Consider the following 14,858-nt stretch of genomic DNA (forward strand, 5'->3'; position numbering starts at 1 on the left):
AATGAGTACTCCCAGATAATTTATGGAATTAACTGCTTCCAGTTGCTGACCTGCAATATTGTAGCTAAATGATAAAGGATTTTTCTTTCTATGTATTCGCAGCACATTACACTAGTCTACATTGAGATTCAACTGCCATTCCCTGCACCCTGCGTCAATTCATTGCAGATTCTCCTGCATTTCGGTACAATATTCCATTGTTACAACCTCTCGATATACTACAGCATCATCCGCAAAAAGCCTCAGTGAACTTCTGATGTTATCCACAAGGTCATTTATGTATACTGTGCATAGCAACGGTCCTACGACTCTCCCCTGCGGCACACCTGAAATCGCTCTTACTTTGGAAGACTTCTCTCCATTGAGAATGACACGCTGCGTTCTGTTGTCTAGGAACTCTTGAATCCAATCACACAATTGGTCTGATAGTCCATATGCTGTTACTTTGTTCATTAAACGACTGTGGGGAACTGTATCGAACGCTTTACGGAAGTCAAGAAATACGGCATCTACCTGGGAACCCATATCTATGGCCCTTTGAGTATCTGGATGAATAGCGCGAGCTGGGTTTCACATGATTGTCTTTTTCGAAACCCATACTGATTCCTACATAGTAGATTTCTAGTCTCCATAAAAGTCATTATACTCGAACATAATACGTGTTCCAAAATTCTGCAACTGATCGATGTTAGAGATACAGGTCTATAGTTCTGCACATCTGTTCGACGTCCCTTCTTAAAAACGGGGATGACATGTTCCCTTTTCCAATCCTTTGGAACGCTACGCTCTTCTAGAGACCTACGGTACACCGCTGCAAGAAGGGGGAAAGTTCCTTCGTGTACTCTGTGTAAAATCGAAGTGGTATCCCATCAGGTCCAGCGGCCTTTCCTCTTTGGAGCGATTTTAATTGTTTCTCTATCCCTCTCTTATCTATTTCGATATCTACCATTTCGTCATTTGTGCAACAATCTAGAGAGGGAACTACAGTGCAGTCTTCCTCTGTGAAACAGCTCTGGAAAAAGGCATGTAGTATTTCGGCCTTTAGTTTGTCATCCTCTGTTTCAGTACCATTTTGGTCACAGAGTGTCTGGACATTTTGTTTTGATCCACCTACCGCTTTCACATAAGACCAAAATTTCTTAGGATTTTCTGCCAAGTCAGTATGTAGAACTTTACTTTCAAATTCATTGAACGCCTCTCGCATAGCCCTCCTCACACTACATTTCGCTTCGCGTAATTTTTGTTTGTCCGCAAGACTTTGGCTATGTTTATGTTTGCTGTGAAGTTCCCTTTGCTTCCGCAGCAGTGGCATATCATTTCCAGTAGGACTATGTACTACTTTGGTCAAACCAACAGTAGGATTGATTTTTTTATGGATGATAGGAATAAGTTATTGAAGAAGTAAGACCCACCCCAAAATATTAACTATACTTTAGACACGCTGATACTAAATAAATGTTCTGTGAATGTATTCTAATATAGCAACAGCAACTGAATAGTGACAGTTTGATGTAACATACTGCTAACTAACCAGCAAATGATTGCATACATCCCATCACACGCTGTCTCAGTCCCCATGGCTCACAACCTGGTTTGTTTCTCGCTGTCTTTCAAATCGGTTGGCTGTCCAGTGTGACCGAACTTCTTATAGAAGGCAGTTGACTAGTGCCTTTCTGTCCAAGAAGCTTGCTGTTTTTGTGTAGGCACCCTGCAATAGCAGTAGTGATTTGCTCATGTGCAGGCAAGTCCTTATCAAGGCCTCACTGTTGTCAAAACATTGTCATTTTTACTGCACTAAAAAACTGGAAACCCAGGTGTGTCTAGTAAATAACTGAAACTTTACTGGCCGTAAGCAGTGGGAAGTAGACCCAGTGCGATTGCTTCAATTTTGTGAGTTGCTATTTGCTGTGACATTGGTAGTGCATTAAGCATGTGGTATGCTTCCCGTTACACAACCCCTTGTCGATGGAATGATTCCCATGGAACAAACCGTGAACAATGCCATTTTTAATCCTAACAAAACAGTACCTAGTGGAACTTAGTATGAATGAAATCACTCCCTCAACAGAATGGGAGTTGTTCTCTTATTGGGTAATGAGGTGACCTGGGGCATGGTTTTTAACTGTTGTTATACTGACCAATGTAAGCAGGAATACTCATCCTCGGGTGTTACATGATACATCAGGAATGTATCTTCTAGATCCTCTTGGCAACTGAATATACCATACGTTACAATTAAGATAATAGAAATTCTATAATTGAAACAGCACAACAGAATGCTAGGCAACCACATACCCACAAAAAGAACCTCTTAATGTTTTCTTCCTCTTCCTGTTTCCCCCTCTCTCCCAACAGTGGAAGTTTCATTAGGCATCAGTTTTTAAAATTTATATAATTTAAGCACTGCACATGTCACTGTAAATATTCAGTAAGTCGATTCTGAAACTTTTGCACATAATGCTACAATTTTTTTGATGGAATGCTGGTGATGTTGTCTTCAGTCTTAGTCTTGGCAGTAATGATGAAATTGAAGGCTATGGAGCATTCTTTGCATGCTCTCATATCAGAGCCCAAATGACACAATTTTTTGCACCAGATGACAAGGACTCCTCACCACTGCAGCTTGCACAGCATCATTATTTTCTCAAGTATATGCAAATGTCTTCACCCTCCTCCCTTTCTCTCCACAAGCTGAAACTCTCTCTTCAAAGTTATGAACCCACATTTTGAGTGGCACTGGTCCTGATAGTGGCAACAAATTACTGTGCAACTGCCTACACAGTCACCACATCAGTAATATGCACATATAGTAATTGCATGCGTTACACTGCTCCATTACTTCAGTGTGTGGAATGTCTGTTACTACTCAGTGGTGTGGCATTTACTGCCCACTTGCTGAATATCTGCAGGGCTGCCATCAACAGCTTCAAATGTTCCCATTTCTCTGCATCACCCTGTATATTGGATCTCTCAACCAGAACGTGTCCCATTGTTAAACTGTCTTGTTTTCAAAATCCAAAGATTTCAGATATTGTTCATTTTAGACTTAAGTCAACTGAGTGGCAGCATCCTGTGGAACCAGATTCGTTATTTAAGACATGTGCCCCTTTTTGTTGTATGGAATACTCTTGCCATCTTAAGATTCCAGTGTGACAAGCAATTTCCTGAAAATTATCCATATCTGTGGCAGTTCCTCTTCCACCAGTATCTTTCTTTCCTTGGAGAATGGAATTTCATTTTTTGATGACAGGTTCCCATTCTCCGTGCTTCTGACCATTTCTGCTATTCAGAGTGAACAGGGTATATATGCCCTGAAAAATCCGGGAAGACTTGGAATTTCTTTGTCTGGGAGAAAACCGGGAAAAATGCAGGAATTTTTCATTGTTTTAGTTTTCAGTTAAATTTTTGTATATTTGACATGTTTATCTGTTCTTACATGTCAAATAGTTTTACTGTATTCCACAAATAATACTTCAACACTAAAACAGATGAGAGAGAGAACCAAAAGAAAACTTAAGATGGAAACAAAATGTGCCACTTACAACAATAACAACAACAAAGCACAGTGCACACACCAGCATCTGCCAACAGCAAAACGTGTTAAAGGCTTTAAGAGAAAGACTATACAATACTTCATATCAAAAAACTGCTTTCTATGATTGTGACATCACTATTGTTCATGTTAGGTCCATTTGAGCAGCTGCCAGTGGGCTCGTGCATGCGGAGTTGAATCACATATGAGCAGTAACTTCTCCCACTTCTAGCCACTTGAAATGTGACTGTTAGCTGTATCAGCAGTAGCAGCAAGCAACCAGATGCTACCTGGAAACATTTTTCTGGTGTGCCCAAGCTGCCAGATTCACACGTGTGCAGAGCAGTCAAGTAGCTGTAGAGAGGGGATAGTCTCTCCGTGACCTGTGTTTATGTTTAGTGATTTGCTGTTTCCTCTTCATTTACAGCTTTAACGTCAAATGAAAACAAAATGGATTTCTGTATCTGGGAGCTATCAAGTGAATACATAATTACAGAAGGCTAAAATATATTATCAGCATCAGTTTTCCGATTTTATTTCCCCATTTTTGGCAATTGCATTACTCACCTTGCAAAATAATAAAGTTACTTTTATTGGTTTGCTACAGAAATTTTGCTTTCACTTTCATTAATGTTTTCCGCAAAGACAGTCAATGTATTTGGAAAGAACTGTTTCATTCCACACTATTGGCAAGTTGCAACTGTTTGCTTTCATCTTCGGGCATGTGTGGCGTTTTGTCATAATAAAGAACCAAACGTGGGATAGTACAGTACTGGTAGTCCAAGAAAATCTGCATTATGAAAACCACACTGAGTAGCTTAATATCAGGTTGGCACCTACTTCATTGTGAATCTGGACATACGAATTATGCATTTTAGTACTGTTTATGAAATTCCAATGCACTTGGAGTATCTTCTGATGTCCTGTTTCTTTTATAACGTAATGTAAGATGTCATAATGCTGTATACATATGAACATATGGGCTTTCTACCTCATCATAGCTGAGTACGCGCAGTAACGTCTGTCATCTGGCAACTGCTGATGTGAAGATTTTTCTAGCAGATCATGGGAAAATATTGTGAATGGTTGTTTGAAAAGTGTTACTTTCAAAGTAAATTTACTTTTGCGCAAGATGAATTATGTTACGTGTGAGAATGTGCAATGAATTTCTTAAATTACTTTGAGGACTAGCCACTTCAAAGAATTTCGAGCCCAGAAGACCAGACATTTATGTCATTATTTAAAATTTTACTGGCACATTTGTGTGATGAATGTTGGTCAGGTTAGATTCAGTTTTCATTCCGTAAACCCAAAAAAAGCGTCACACATGCAGAAAAAGACCAATATGTGTGCAGGGTTAGCTTTTCTAGTCGCTACACTGTGTATATTAATTTAAACCATTGACTTTTCCTGTTGGTGTGTTTGCACCACTTAACAGTGATGTTGCTATTGGCTCGCTACATCACTTGTCCTATGCTATGAATTTCTGCTGTCATTGGCTGTTGAGATGACATGATGGGAACGATGATTGGCTTGCAAACATGCATCACAATATCAATTAACATGCTGTGTCTAATGGTGGAATTTGAATTTTTACTTTCGTAACACGAAAATATGCAGCGTACATGTTGCTGCACACCAATGATATTTCTGAAAACATGTTCCCCCTCCTCCCCCTGCCACCAAGTGCTGGGGCATTCCATGCCGCTATATAAAACCTTTACCATTCAAACAATTGATAAGTTTTACAGTTCTGAGGGAAAGTATACTGTCACTTGACATGGGAAAAGTGTATTTGCACACGGGAAGAAATGGATTTTCTAATTCATCCTATGAAACATCATTCTCCTCTGCCGCTGCAACAGCAGAACCGACAAGGTTTCGTCTCTTGTGGGGAAAGAAATATTTGTAAATAAGAATCCCTTGTTTGAGTTGTGTGTGTGTGTTTTTGACTAGAGTGCATTGGAACCAACTAAGCTTGACTCACAAAGAAGAATACCAATAGTATGTGATGTAAGTCAAGCTCTCTTCAAAAATAAACACTACTTCCATATTACAAATATACAAGCAACTCTTTTTGGGTGGGACAAGGTGAGAAAGCCGTGCTGGCAGCATGAATTAAGCACATTGTTGGTACCTAAATTGTCAGTCAGTCATTGGCCAAGCTGGACTGTACCTTGGGCTTCTCATTGCAGGTACAAACGAAGGACACCTCCCCCCCCCCCCCCAAGAGGCACGCCACTCATTGACAGGTTTGTGCTTGGCTACCACGGGGCCCCAGCCTTTGCAGCATCTTTTCCCTTCTGTGCTGTATGTCTATCCTCTTGCTACTCTTTTTCCCCTACCTTGGGGAACATGGCGGGGGTGTTATTGGGAATGTTCCACATTGTCTGTCGCTGATGTAAGACAGTTCTCACCACTGTTTTTCGTTGCTTTTTCCTTTCTTAGTTTTCCTTCTGCTCTCATTCCTCTGCTTCGGTGTTTTAGGTTCCTCTTTTTCTTATTCCCCCCTGTGCACTCCTGACATCCGGCCCACTTGTCTGACGCATACCAGGTGACTGGGTAACATGTAATTCCCAGCCCCGGGTCAACAGGTACCCCCTGGTATAGGCCAGGCCCAGGAAGGGGTGATTGCCTGAGCTGCTACCTTCCAAAATTGCTGATTGGTCCCTCTGTCAGGTGTTTGGGAGGTGTGACCTGAGTTGCGAAGAATCACCTAAGGCAGGCGCAGCCCCCTTGTGATGGGGGCCCCCCTCTTGGAAGAAGTGCACCATCGGAAACGCAGACAATCACGGGGATTTTCTTGCAATGAGCCAATCATCTTCACAATAAATGTATACGAAATGCAAACAGAATAAGGCTAACAATTCAAAGACCCTTTGAGCTGCACGATGGTTCCTCATGGTTTTATGTACTGAAGACGGTCAGTCCTTCACAACGGGAGATCCATTTATTATTCAGAAAGCTGTTGCCATTGCCAGCCTTGTGAAATCCTGCTCTCGTTATGGAATGGCAGTGCCATTGCCAGCCTTGTGAAATCCTGCTCTCGTTATGGAATGGCAGTTTGCGTTTGGTAACTACTTCTGATTCTCAAGCACAACAACTGCTTGCTGCCTCACTTCTAAACGGCTATCCAGTTCATGTTGAGGCCCATAGAACTCTGAATTCTTCCTGTGGTGTTATTTACCCTAGGCTGCTCGATGGTCTGACCGAGGTCGAAATCCAATCTTACCTCTGTGATCAGGGTGTCATTGCCACCCATCGGGTGATGAAAAAGGTAGATTCTTCCTTAGTGCCCACCCGCACTCTTTTTCTCACCTCTGATAGAGTGGTGCTTCCGTCCAAGATCAAAGCAGGCTATGAAATTATCGTAGTCCAACCATACATTCCGAACCCGATACATTGCTACGAGTGTTATCATTTCAACCACAGTAGAACATCTTGACAACACCGAGCCAAATGTGTAACCTGCGGTAGGGATGCACATGAGGGTGATTGTCCGTCTCCTTCTCCCTGCTGTATCAACTGCAATGACGGCCATGCCACCTCCTCTCGGGATTGTTCCATGTATCTTGATGATCGCGCTGTCCAGGAGATCCGGGTAAAGGAAAAAGTGCATTACCCAGTCGCTCGCAAGTTATTGGCTTGTTGCAAACCCTGCGTTATCCTGTCTGGCACTTCTAGTTCTGTTCTTGTTACCTCTGGTTCCATGAAGGACATGGCCACACAGACATGCGACCACAGTTTCAGCTCTGAGGTTGTGAAATCGCCCAGTGTTAAGGTAGCATTGACATCCTCCCATCCAGCTGTGCAAAAAGCCATCAAACTCTCGCCTCAAGGGGCAAAGCCACCAGCTACACAACCAGTACGCTGGAAAGAACAGAGAGAGTACGCCTGCGAAGACTTCCTACGTTCCTCCAGCCAAACAACACTTGAGTCTTCCTCTACTAACCAGAAAGGCTTGAAGAAATCCAACAAAGGCAAACGGTGTTCTCCTTTGCCAACTCGAAGATCCTCTTTGACGGTGTTGCCACATGATTCCTTAGCCCGGCCGACCGTGTCGCTGGTGCGCACCATCAACCATTTTTCTTTGTTGGACTCCACAGCCTGACAGCACAAGCAAGCCAGTGCCTCTGTGGGCATAATGGAGCAGGATCCTCCTGCTTCTGTGCCCTGTAGCAGCAAGTCTTTGCAGGCTGTTACTCGGCAGCTGCCAAGGTGACACCCCCTTCATTTCTTCCTCATCATTACTCTCCTCCAGTGGAATGTTCGCACCCTACAGTCCCATAAAGAGGATTTACAGCTGTTTTGAGCATTGCAGTGTCCTCTTATAATCTTCTGTCAGGAAACAAAATTGCGTCCCCACAACCACTTTGAGCTTCAGCGTTCCACATTAAGAGGGCGTCATGCTGCTTATATGGGATGGAGTTCATAGTCAGCCCATTTCCCTGACTACCTATCTTCAAGCTGTTGCAGTTCGCCTTTTCCTTCCCCACCTGACTTTTTCCCTCTGTACCATTTATGTCCCTCCATCATTCGATGTCACCAAGGCAGACTTTCTTCGGCTTATTGGCCAGCTATCTCCTCCATTTTTGCTACTTGGTGACTGCTCATCATCCCCTTGGGGGTTCCCCAGAATCTGTCCAAGAGGTGCGCTGTTGGCTGACCACCTTAATTATCTTAACCTCCTCTGCCTTAACACTGGGGCACCCACGTTCCTTTCCTACTCCTTGCACTCCTATTCCCATTTAGACATATCCTTCTCCACTGCCCATCATCTTGAGTGGTCCTTTCTTTCTGACACATATTCCAGTGACCATTTCCCATTTGCTATCCATTTTCTTACTCCTACCCCACCTGCATGCAAACACAAATTGTGGCTTATTGAGCCTGACTGGCAGCTTTACTCCTCCCTGGCAACCTCTGAGAACAAGATTTCCCCAGTTATGATTACCAGCTAGAATATCTCATAGATGTTATCCTTACTACTACAGAACATTCCATTCCTCACACTTTCTCTTTACCACACCGTGTCCCAGCCCCTTGGTAGACTGAGGCATGCCGCGACGCCATTCGTGTGCGGAGATTTGCTCTCCGTGTTTTGAACTGTCATCATACAATGGCAAACTGCATTCATTACAAACAGATAATTGCAAAGTGTTGCCACATTCTTTGGGATAGCAAAAAAGCTAGCTGGATTTCATTCACTAGTTCTTTTAACAGTTCCACCCCTTCCTCTGTTGTGTGGGCCAGTCTCCGACTGCTCTCTGGGACCAAGATCCATTCGCCAATTTGTGGCTAGACAGTAGCAGACAGTGTCATCGTGGACCCTATTGCTCTCTCCAGCTCCTTGGTCCGCCATTTTGCGAATATTTTGAGCTCTTCCCACTATCACCCTGCCTTCCTCCATTGGAAATCAGCGGAGGCGGCTTGGGTGATACCCTTATCTTCTCAGAATCGTGAGTGCTACAATGCCACCTTTACTTTGAGAGAGCTAGATCGTGCTCTCAGTTCATCCACATCCTGTGCCCCAGGGCCAGATGCTGTCCGCATTCAGATATTGGTGCACCTTTCTCTTGCAGGCACGCACTTTCTGCTGAATAGGTGCAACCACATTTGGATGCTGGTGTGAAGCCATCATCATACCCATACCTAAGGCCGGTAAGGATAAAAACCTTCCTTCTAGCTACTGCCCCTTCTCTCTCACCAGCTGTGTTTGCAAGGTGATGGAATGTATGATTCATGCCTGGCTGGTATGGCGGCTAGAGCCTCGCAATTTATCTTGTTACTTTGTCTACCTATGTCATTAATGGTTTTCTGTGGAAATCCAAGACTGTGGCCGTGTTTTCGATTTGGAGAAGGCCTATGACATCTGCTGGGGAAATTGGTGTCCTCCGTACTCTTTACACGTGGGGCTTCCATGACGGCCTGCCCTGTTTCCTTCAGGAATTTTTAAAAGAGTTTTCAAGGTGTGTGTGGGTTCTGCCTTGTTGGATACCTTTATCCAGGAACCCGGTGAGCCTCAGCGTTCCATTCTGAGTGTCGCCCTCTTTATTACCATTAACCCTATAATGGCGTCTCTCCTGCTGGCCATGTCTGGCCCCCTTTTTGTTAAAAAAAAATTGGTTCAAATGGGTCTGAGCACTATGGGACTTATTATCTAAGGTCGTCAGTCCCGTAGAATTTAAAACTACTCAAACCTACCTAATCTAACCTAAGGACATTGCACACATCCATGCCCGAGGCAGGATTCGAACCTGTGGCTGTAGCAGTCACGTGGTTGCAGACTGAAGCTCCTAGAACTGCTCAGCCACACTGGCCAGCCGCTTTTTGTTAATGATTTTGCCGTCTGTTGCAGTTCTGCATGGACCTGTCCCACTGAGCGGCGTTTTCAGCAATGTCTTGGTTGTCTTTACCCCTGGAGCATCGACAATGGATTTCGTTTCTCCACTGACAAATCCGTCTGTATGAATGTCTGGTGTCGTAATTGGTTTCTCTCACCATGTTTACATTTTGGGCCTGTTGCTCTTCCTTCCTTGAAACTATGAAATTCCTAGAGCTAATGTTAGATATGAAACTCTGTTAGTCTTCCCATGTGTCGTACCTTGCAGCCCGCTCTACGCAGTCCCTCAATGTCCTCAATGGTATTTCCACGGGTGCAGATCACACCACCCTCCTCCATTTGTACTGGTCCCTTGTCCATTCAAAACTAGACTATGGGTGTTTTGTTTATGGGTCTGCACATCCGTCCCTCTTAGGCCATCTGAACATTATCCTCTATCGTGGCATCCATTTGCCCAATAGCGCCTTTTACACTAGCTCGGTTGTGAGTCTATATGCTGAAGCTGCTGAACTACCACTGTCCTAGCGCCTCAGCAGGTATGCATGCCATGTGTCTGCTATGTGTGGCCACCCATCCTATGTCGCCTCCTTCAATGATTCCTTTGATCGCCAGTATGGGGCATGTTCCTCTTCTCTGTGCTCCTGGAGTCCGCTTTCAGCACTTACTCCTGCGGCTTAACTTCACACTACCTGCTTCTTTCCTGGTGTGTGTGAACCCTTCACCACCGTGGCTTCATGAAGCGGCCCATGTTAACCTTGGCCTTCATTTGCTTCCTAAGGACACTACTCAATCCTCACTCTATCGCCTTCAGTTTCACGACCTTTTCACATGGAACATTGTGATAGTACCTTTGTGAACACTGATGGCCCTCAGACGGACTGTGGCGTTGGGTGTGCCTTTGTCATTGGTGCCCACATCTTTCGATATTGGCTTCCAGCACACTGCTCAGTATTTACAGCCGAGCTCTTCGCTCTGTACCAGGCCATGGGGTACATCCAGCGACACACTTTTCTATTGTGTGTCTGCTCAGACTCTCTCTGTGCCCTTCCAAATCTATGTGCACTGTGCACTGCCCATCCCTTAGTGCAGTGGGTCCAGGAAAACTGTCATGGTGGAGCCACTCTGATGTTTAAGTGGGTTCCTGGTCATGTCAGTCTGTCAGGAAATGAGGCTGTTGACACTGCTGCCAAGGCTGTAGTCCTTATACCTCAGCCCACTAGTTCCTATATTCCCTCCAATGATCTCTTTGTTGCCATCTGTCAGGAGGTGGTGTCCATTTGGCATCGCCATTGGCCTCCCTTCGTGGGTATAAGCTCAGGATTATTAAGCCTCTCGCAGCAGCTTGGGCGACCTCCTCTCAGACCTCCCACCAGGAGGAAGTCATTTTAACTCGGTTGCATAGCAGTGCCTTTCTAGCCATCATCATTTGATAAGCAGTGCTCCCCCACCACTTCATGTGCATTGCGTCCAAGTTTTAACTGTCTGCCACTTCCTGGCGGAATGCCCATTTTTTAACTGTTTGTTCTCGCTTGGGTTTGCCGTCTGAGTTACTGGCCATTTTAGCAAATGACACGCGGGTTGTAGACCATGTTTTACTTTTTATGTGCCAAAGCAATATGGTGAAGGCCATTTAATTTTTAGTTTTGGACCTCTTTTTCTGTTTGGTGTCTTTTGTAGCCCTTTCACCACGTCCCTGTGTTTAGCTATCTTCCTCTTACGTCAATTGGAATCGATGTGTTGTTGTTTCTTTAACTCCTCACTGTCTTCTTGTTCTATAGTTTTGACTTGGGTGTGTATGACCCCAGTTGTTTTTGTGCCCTGAAACAAAACAAAACAAACAAAGGGAAGATGAGGGGGTCAGATTTTCGATATTTACCTCAAAATCGCTTGTTTTTTGTTGCACCCTAATATAGTTTAGCAGCTGATCCATACTGTTGATGGGTTTGTTGGTGCCACATGAAGAACTGGCATAGCATATCACTTTGGACTAACTAGACAAAATAGAATGTTTGTAAAGGCTCCGGAAAAAGTCATATTTGGATAATTCCTATTTCTAAATGCAGATGGATGGCTGCAGGACTACTGTGAGGGACTTTCTGACAGGGGACACATGACAGTTGGTTCAAGCAGATGTACAATTGGTGACTGGTGTGTTTTGTATGACCAAATTGAGACAAAAATTCAGAATGACTGCTTGCTAAGCTGACTAGAGGAGTATCGTATTTGGAAGTAGGTAGTGACACAACTTGATGATGACAAGAATGGAATATCACAGATTTTTACTGTGGTGTATTGACACTATGCTTGTTTGCTAGTCCCATCAAATATTGGTTCATTCATTGTCAATTGTTTCAAGAGTAGCGTCTGGAAATTAGCTTTTAAAAGTTAATCAGCATTAATTCAGGGAGAGTTAGAGTTCCATACAGACATCAGTGAATTATGTAGTAGGAGTAAGAGATTTTTCTGCAAGACATATTTAAAAATCTTATTAATTCCAATTATTCCATAGAAAATTTTATTACTATGTATAAATCACCTGTGTTGTGAAGAAATTGAGAGATGATCATTAGTGGGCAAGGGGGAGGGAGAGGGAGGGACTTGTAAGAGGGGCTGCACCAAACTGTTGGTGTCAGGAGACAGTGGTGACTGTGTCTACCTCAGTTGAACAAGTGTGTTTGCTAGCTCAGACAAAATACTTCTGGAAAAGGGTAAGCATTATCTGTACTCCCCCATCCCTTTCTTATGCTTGTGCATTGCTCAGTGGCTTATCTATTTGGTGATTAATGATCTGTCCTTTACACATGTTACCACTAATGTTGCTATTGGGGCTACTACTGTTTCCTTGGTGGAGTGTGCCGCATTACCATAAGACATGGTGACTGGAAAGAATGTTTGTTATGAAATATGTTCTGTAGTGGATAATTGGTATGAAATAATGAGAAAGGGAAATCTAATCAAAATCACTTAGTCTTAATACCTGAAAACAATACAGAAGATTGTACTTCTAAGATTGTTATTTGTATGTTCTTTCTGAATGCTACCTGTTATGTTGATTCTTATGTATCTTGTTAACAGCTATGAAACCTCATGAAATCCAGGAAAAACTGGGACTCACTCGAATAAGAGATCGTAATTGGTACGTCCAACCCTCATGTGCGACTACAGGGGATGGCCTGTATGAAGGACTTACGTGGCTGACCTCAAATCATAAGTTATGAACCTGCCTGTCTCTTTTCTTAGAAGATTTATTATATTCAGTTTGAGTCCACCACAATAAATAATTGAATGTGACGGTATGGTTGACAGAGCTTTAGCTTCAAGCTGTGTATCAACGTGTGTGCTTGTGGAAGTCCATAAAAGAAGTCTCAGATATGTGAAACATGCTGCGTATTGAAACAAAACTGTTAGTTCCTTCAATGTAGGGACCTAAATTATATATATACAATTTTATTCTGTGGTGAAAGATAGTGCTGGTCGTTCCAGTGTCATGCATAATGGTTCAACCTAAATGTCTAAGAAACTGGAATTCTAACTGTAAAAGAACAAATATTATTATATTGTTTGAGTAAACAGATTGCAGATATAGTTGTATGTACTTGGGTTAGTTGGATGGATTCTCTCTTGTGATAATGTTGGGAGAAAGTGGTTTTGTTTTCATACGTGTAACCAAATTTCCAAGTGGCCTTAGAAAGTTGAAACTCTCATTTTTCCACTATCATTAGTGGGTTAAAATAAAAGTACTTACCTGAAAGTACTTTTGTTTTATAATGACTGTTACTGTATCTCTAAATTTTGTGCTATTTTATTTAGGAAGGTAAAACCTTTCAAATTCTAACTTCCATAAATTGTCATGCCTGTAAATTCAGAATCTTAATACAGTAGTTAAGCAGTATTCCTCCTCTCTCTCCCAGTTTCTGAATTTTCCCAGTTGTGGATCTCTATTCTCTCTTGTCATTGAAATGTAATGTGTTGTTACAGTGTAACAAAAAATTTAATATTATTTCATTTCTTATGTTACAAAACTGTGAAGCACAATTAAAAGTTATGAACTCTTACTATCTCATTGACTGTTGCTATCAAGAGGTTAGCTATTTAAAAAAAAAAAATAATAATTTAAATGAAGACATTTTGGATTACTCCAAGTGAATTTTTTTCTTTTCCCATTGCAGAGAATTTTTAGAAATATTTATTAGACTTAAGATCATAAATCAGTGTTTGGGATTTGTGTGTTAAAAGTGTGTTTGCTCTCATGCACCACACGTCTTTGCATTGTAATTTTGAGATAAACAAATATGAGTGCACAGACTGCCCCCTCCTGTGTTGGTTACATTGTGCATTAACTCAAGTATGTTTCTCACTACTCAGCAATTGTGTGTGTGTGTGTGTGTGTGTGTGTGTGTGTGTGTGTGTGTGTGTGTGTGTGTGTAAATTTTCAGTTCTTACCAGCAATGAAATTAGTATTTTAGGGTGCGTCTCCAGTAAAATGTCTAAAATAACCTTTTTCAGGAGAACGTTCCCTAGGTCATTTCTGAATGTATGCTGGAAACTATCTGTATTAAAACTTAATTTAATAATGTTTCCTACATTGTTGAAGGCAGCAAGTGGTCTCATATAACGTTATGTCTTATGTAATGTTCTTCTTCTAAACTTTCTTTAAAAATATGCAGTCCGAAAAGTGCCATCTGACCAAGATTCTATTTGTGTAGAAATAACATCCTGACATTGAAAATGTGTATTAAAATTCATTTATGTTGAAACCATATCCAGTGCAGCTCTGTTTATATTTCAATTCTGAGCAAGAGAGATTTACTACCATAATTTGTTACAATACTCTGCTAAGAGTTATCAGTCTGAAGGTCGAATGATACCTTACATGAGAAATATAAGATGTTGCCATTAAGAGTAATCGGATTTTCACAAAGTCCCTAGAACACAAATTGATATATTTCTGAGATACTGAGCATATGTTTCAGCTTATAAAGC

The 14,858-nt window shown here is 42.3% G+C and overlaps 1 protein-coding gene across 3 annotated transcripts in view; it reads left to right on the plus strand.

The window, feature by feature from the left end:
• LOC124612739 (ADP-ribosylation factor 6) overlaps positions 1 to 14,279 on the plus strand; it is a 120,978-nt gene extending 106,699 nt beyond the window's left edge. For all 3 annotated transcript variants that reach the window (XM_047141117.1, XM_047141118.1, XM_047141119.1), the window contains exon 5: positions 12,951 to 14,279. In XM_047141117.1, coding sequence (XP_046997073.1) covers positions 12,951 to 13,093 — 143 coding nt within the window. In that variant the 3' untranslated portion in view covers positions 13,094 to 14,279. The remainder of the gene's footprint in view (positions 1 to 12,950) is intronic.
• Positions 14,280 to 14,858: the final 579 nt, after the last annotated feature.

The sequence above is a fragment of the Schistocerca americana genome, chromosome 4 (genome assembly GCF_021461395.2).
Source record: "Schistocerca americana isolate TAMUIC-IGC-003095 chromosome 4, iqSchAmer2.1, whole genome shotgun sequence".
NCBI classification, from domain to species: domain Eukaryota; kingdom Metazoa; phylum Arthropoda; class Insecta; order Orthoptera; family Acrididae; genus Schistocerca; species Schistocerca americana.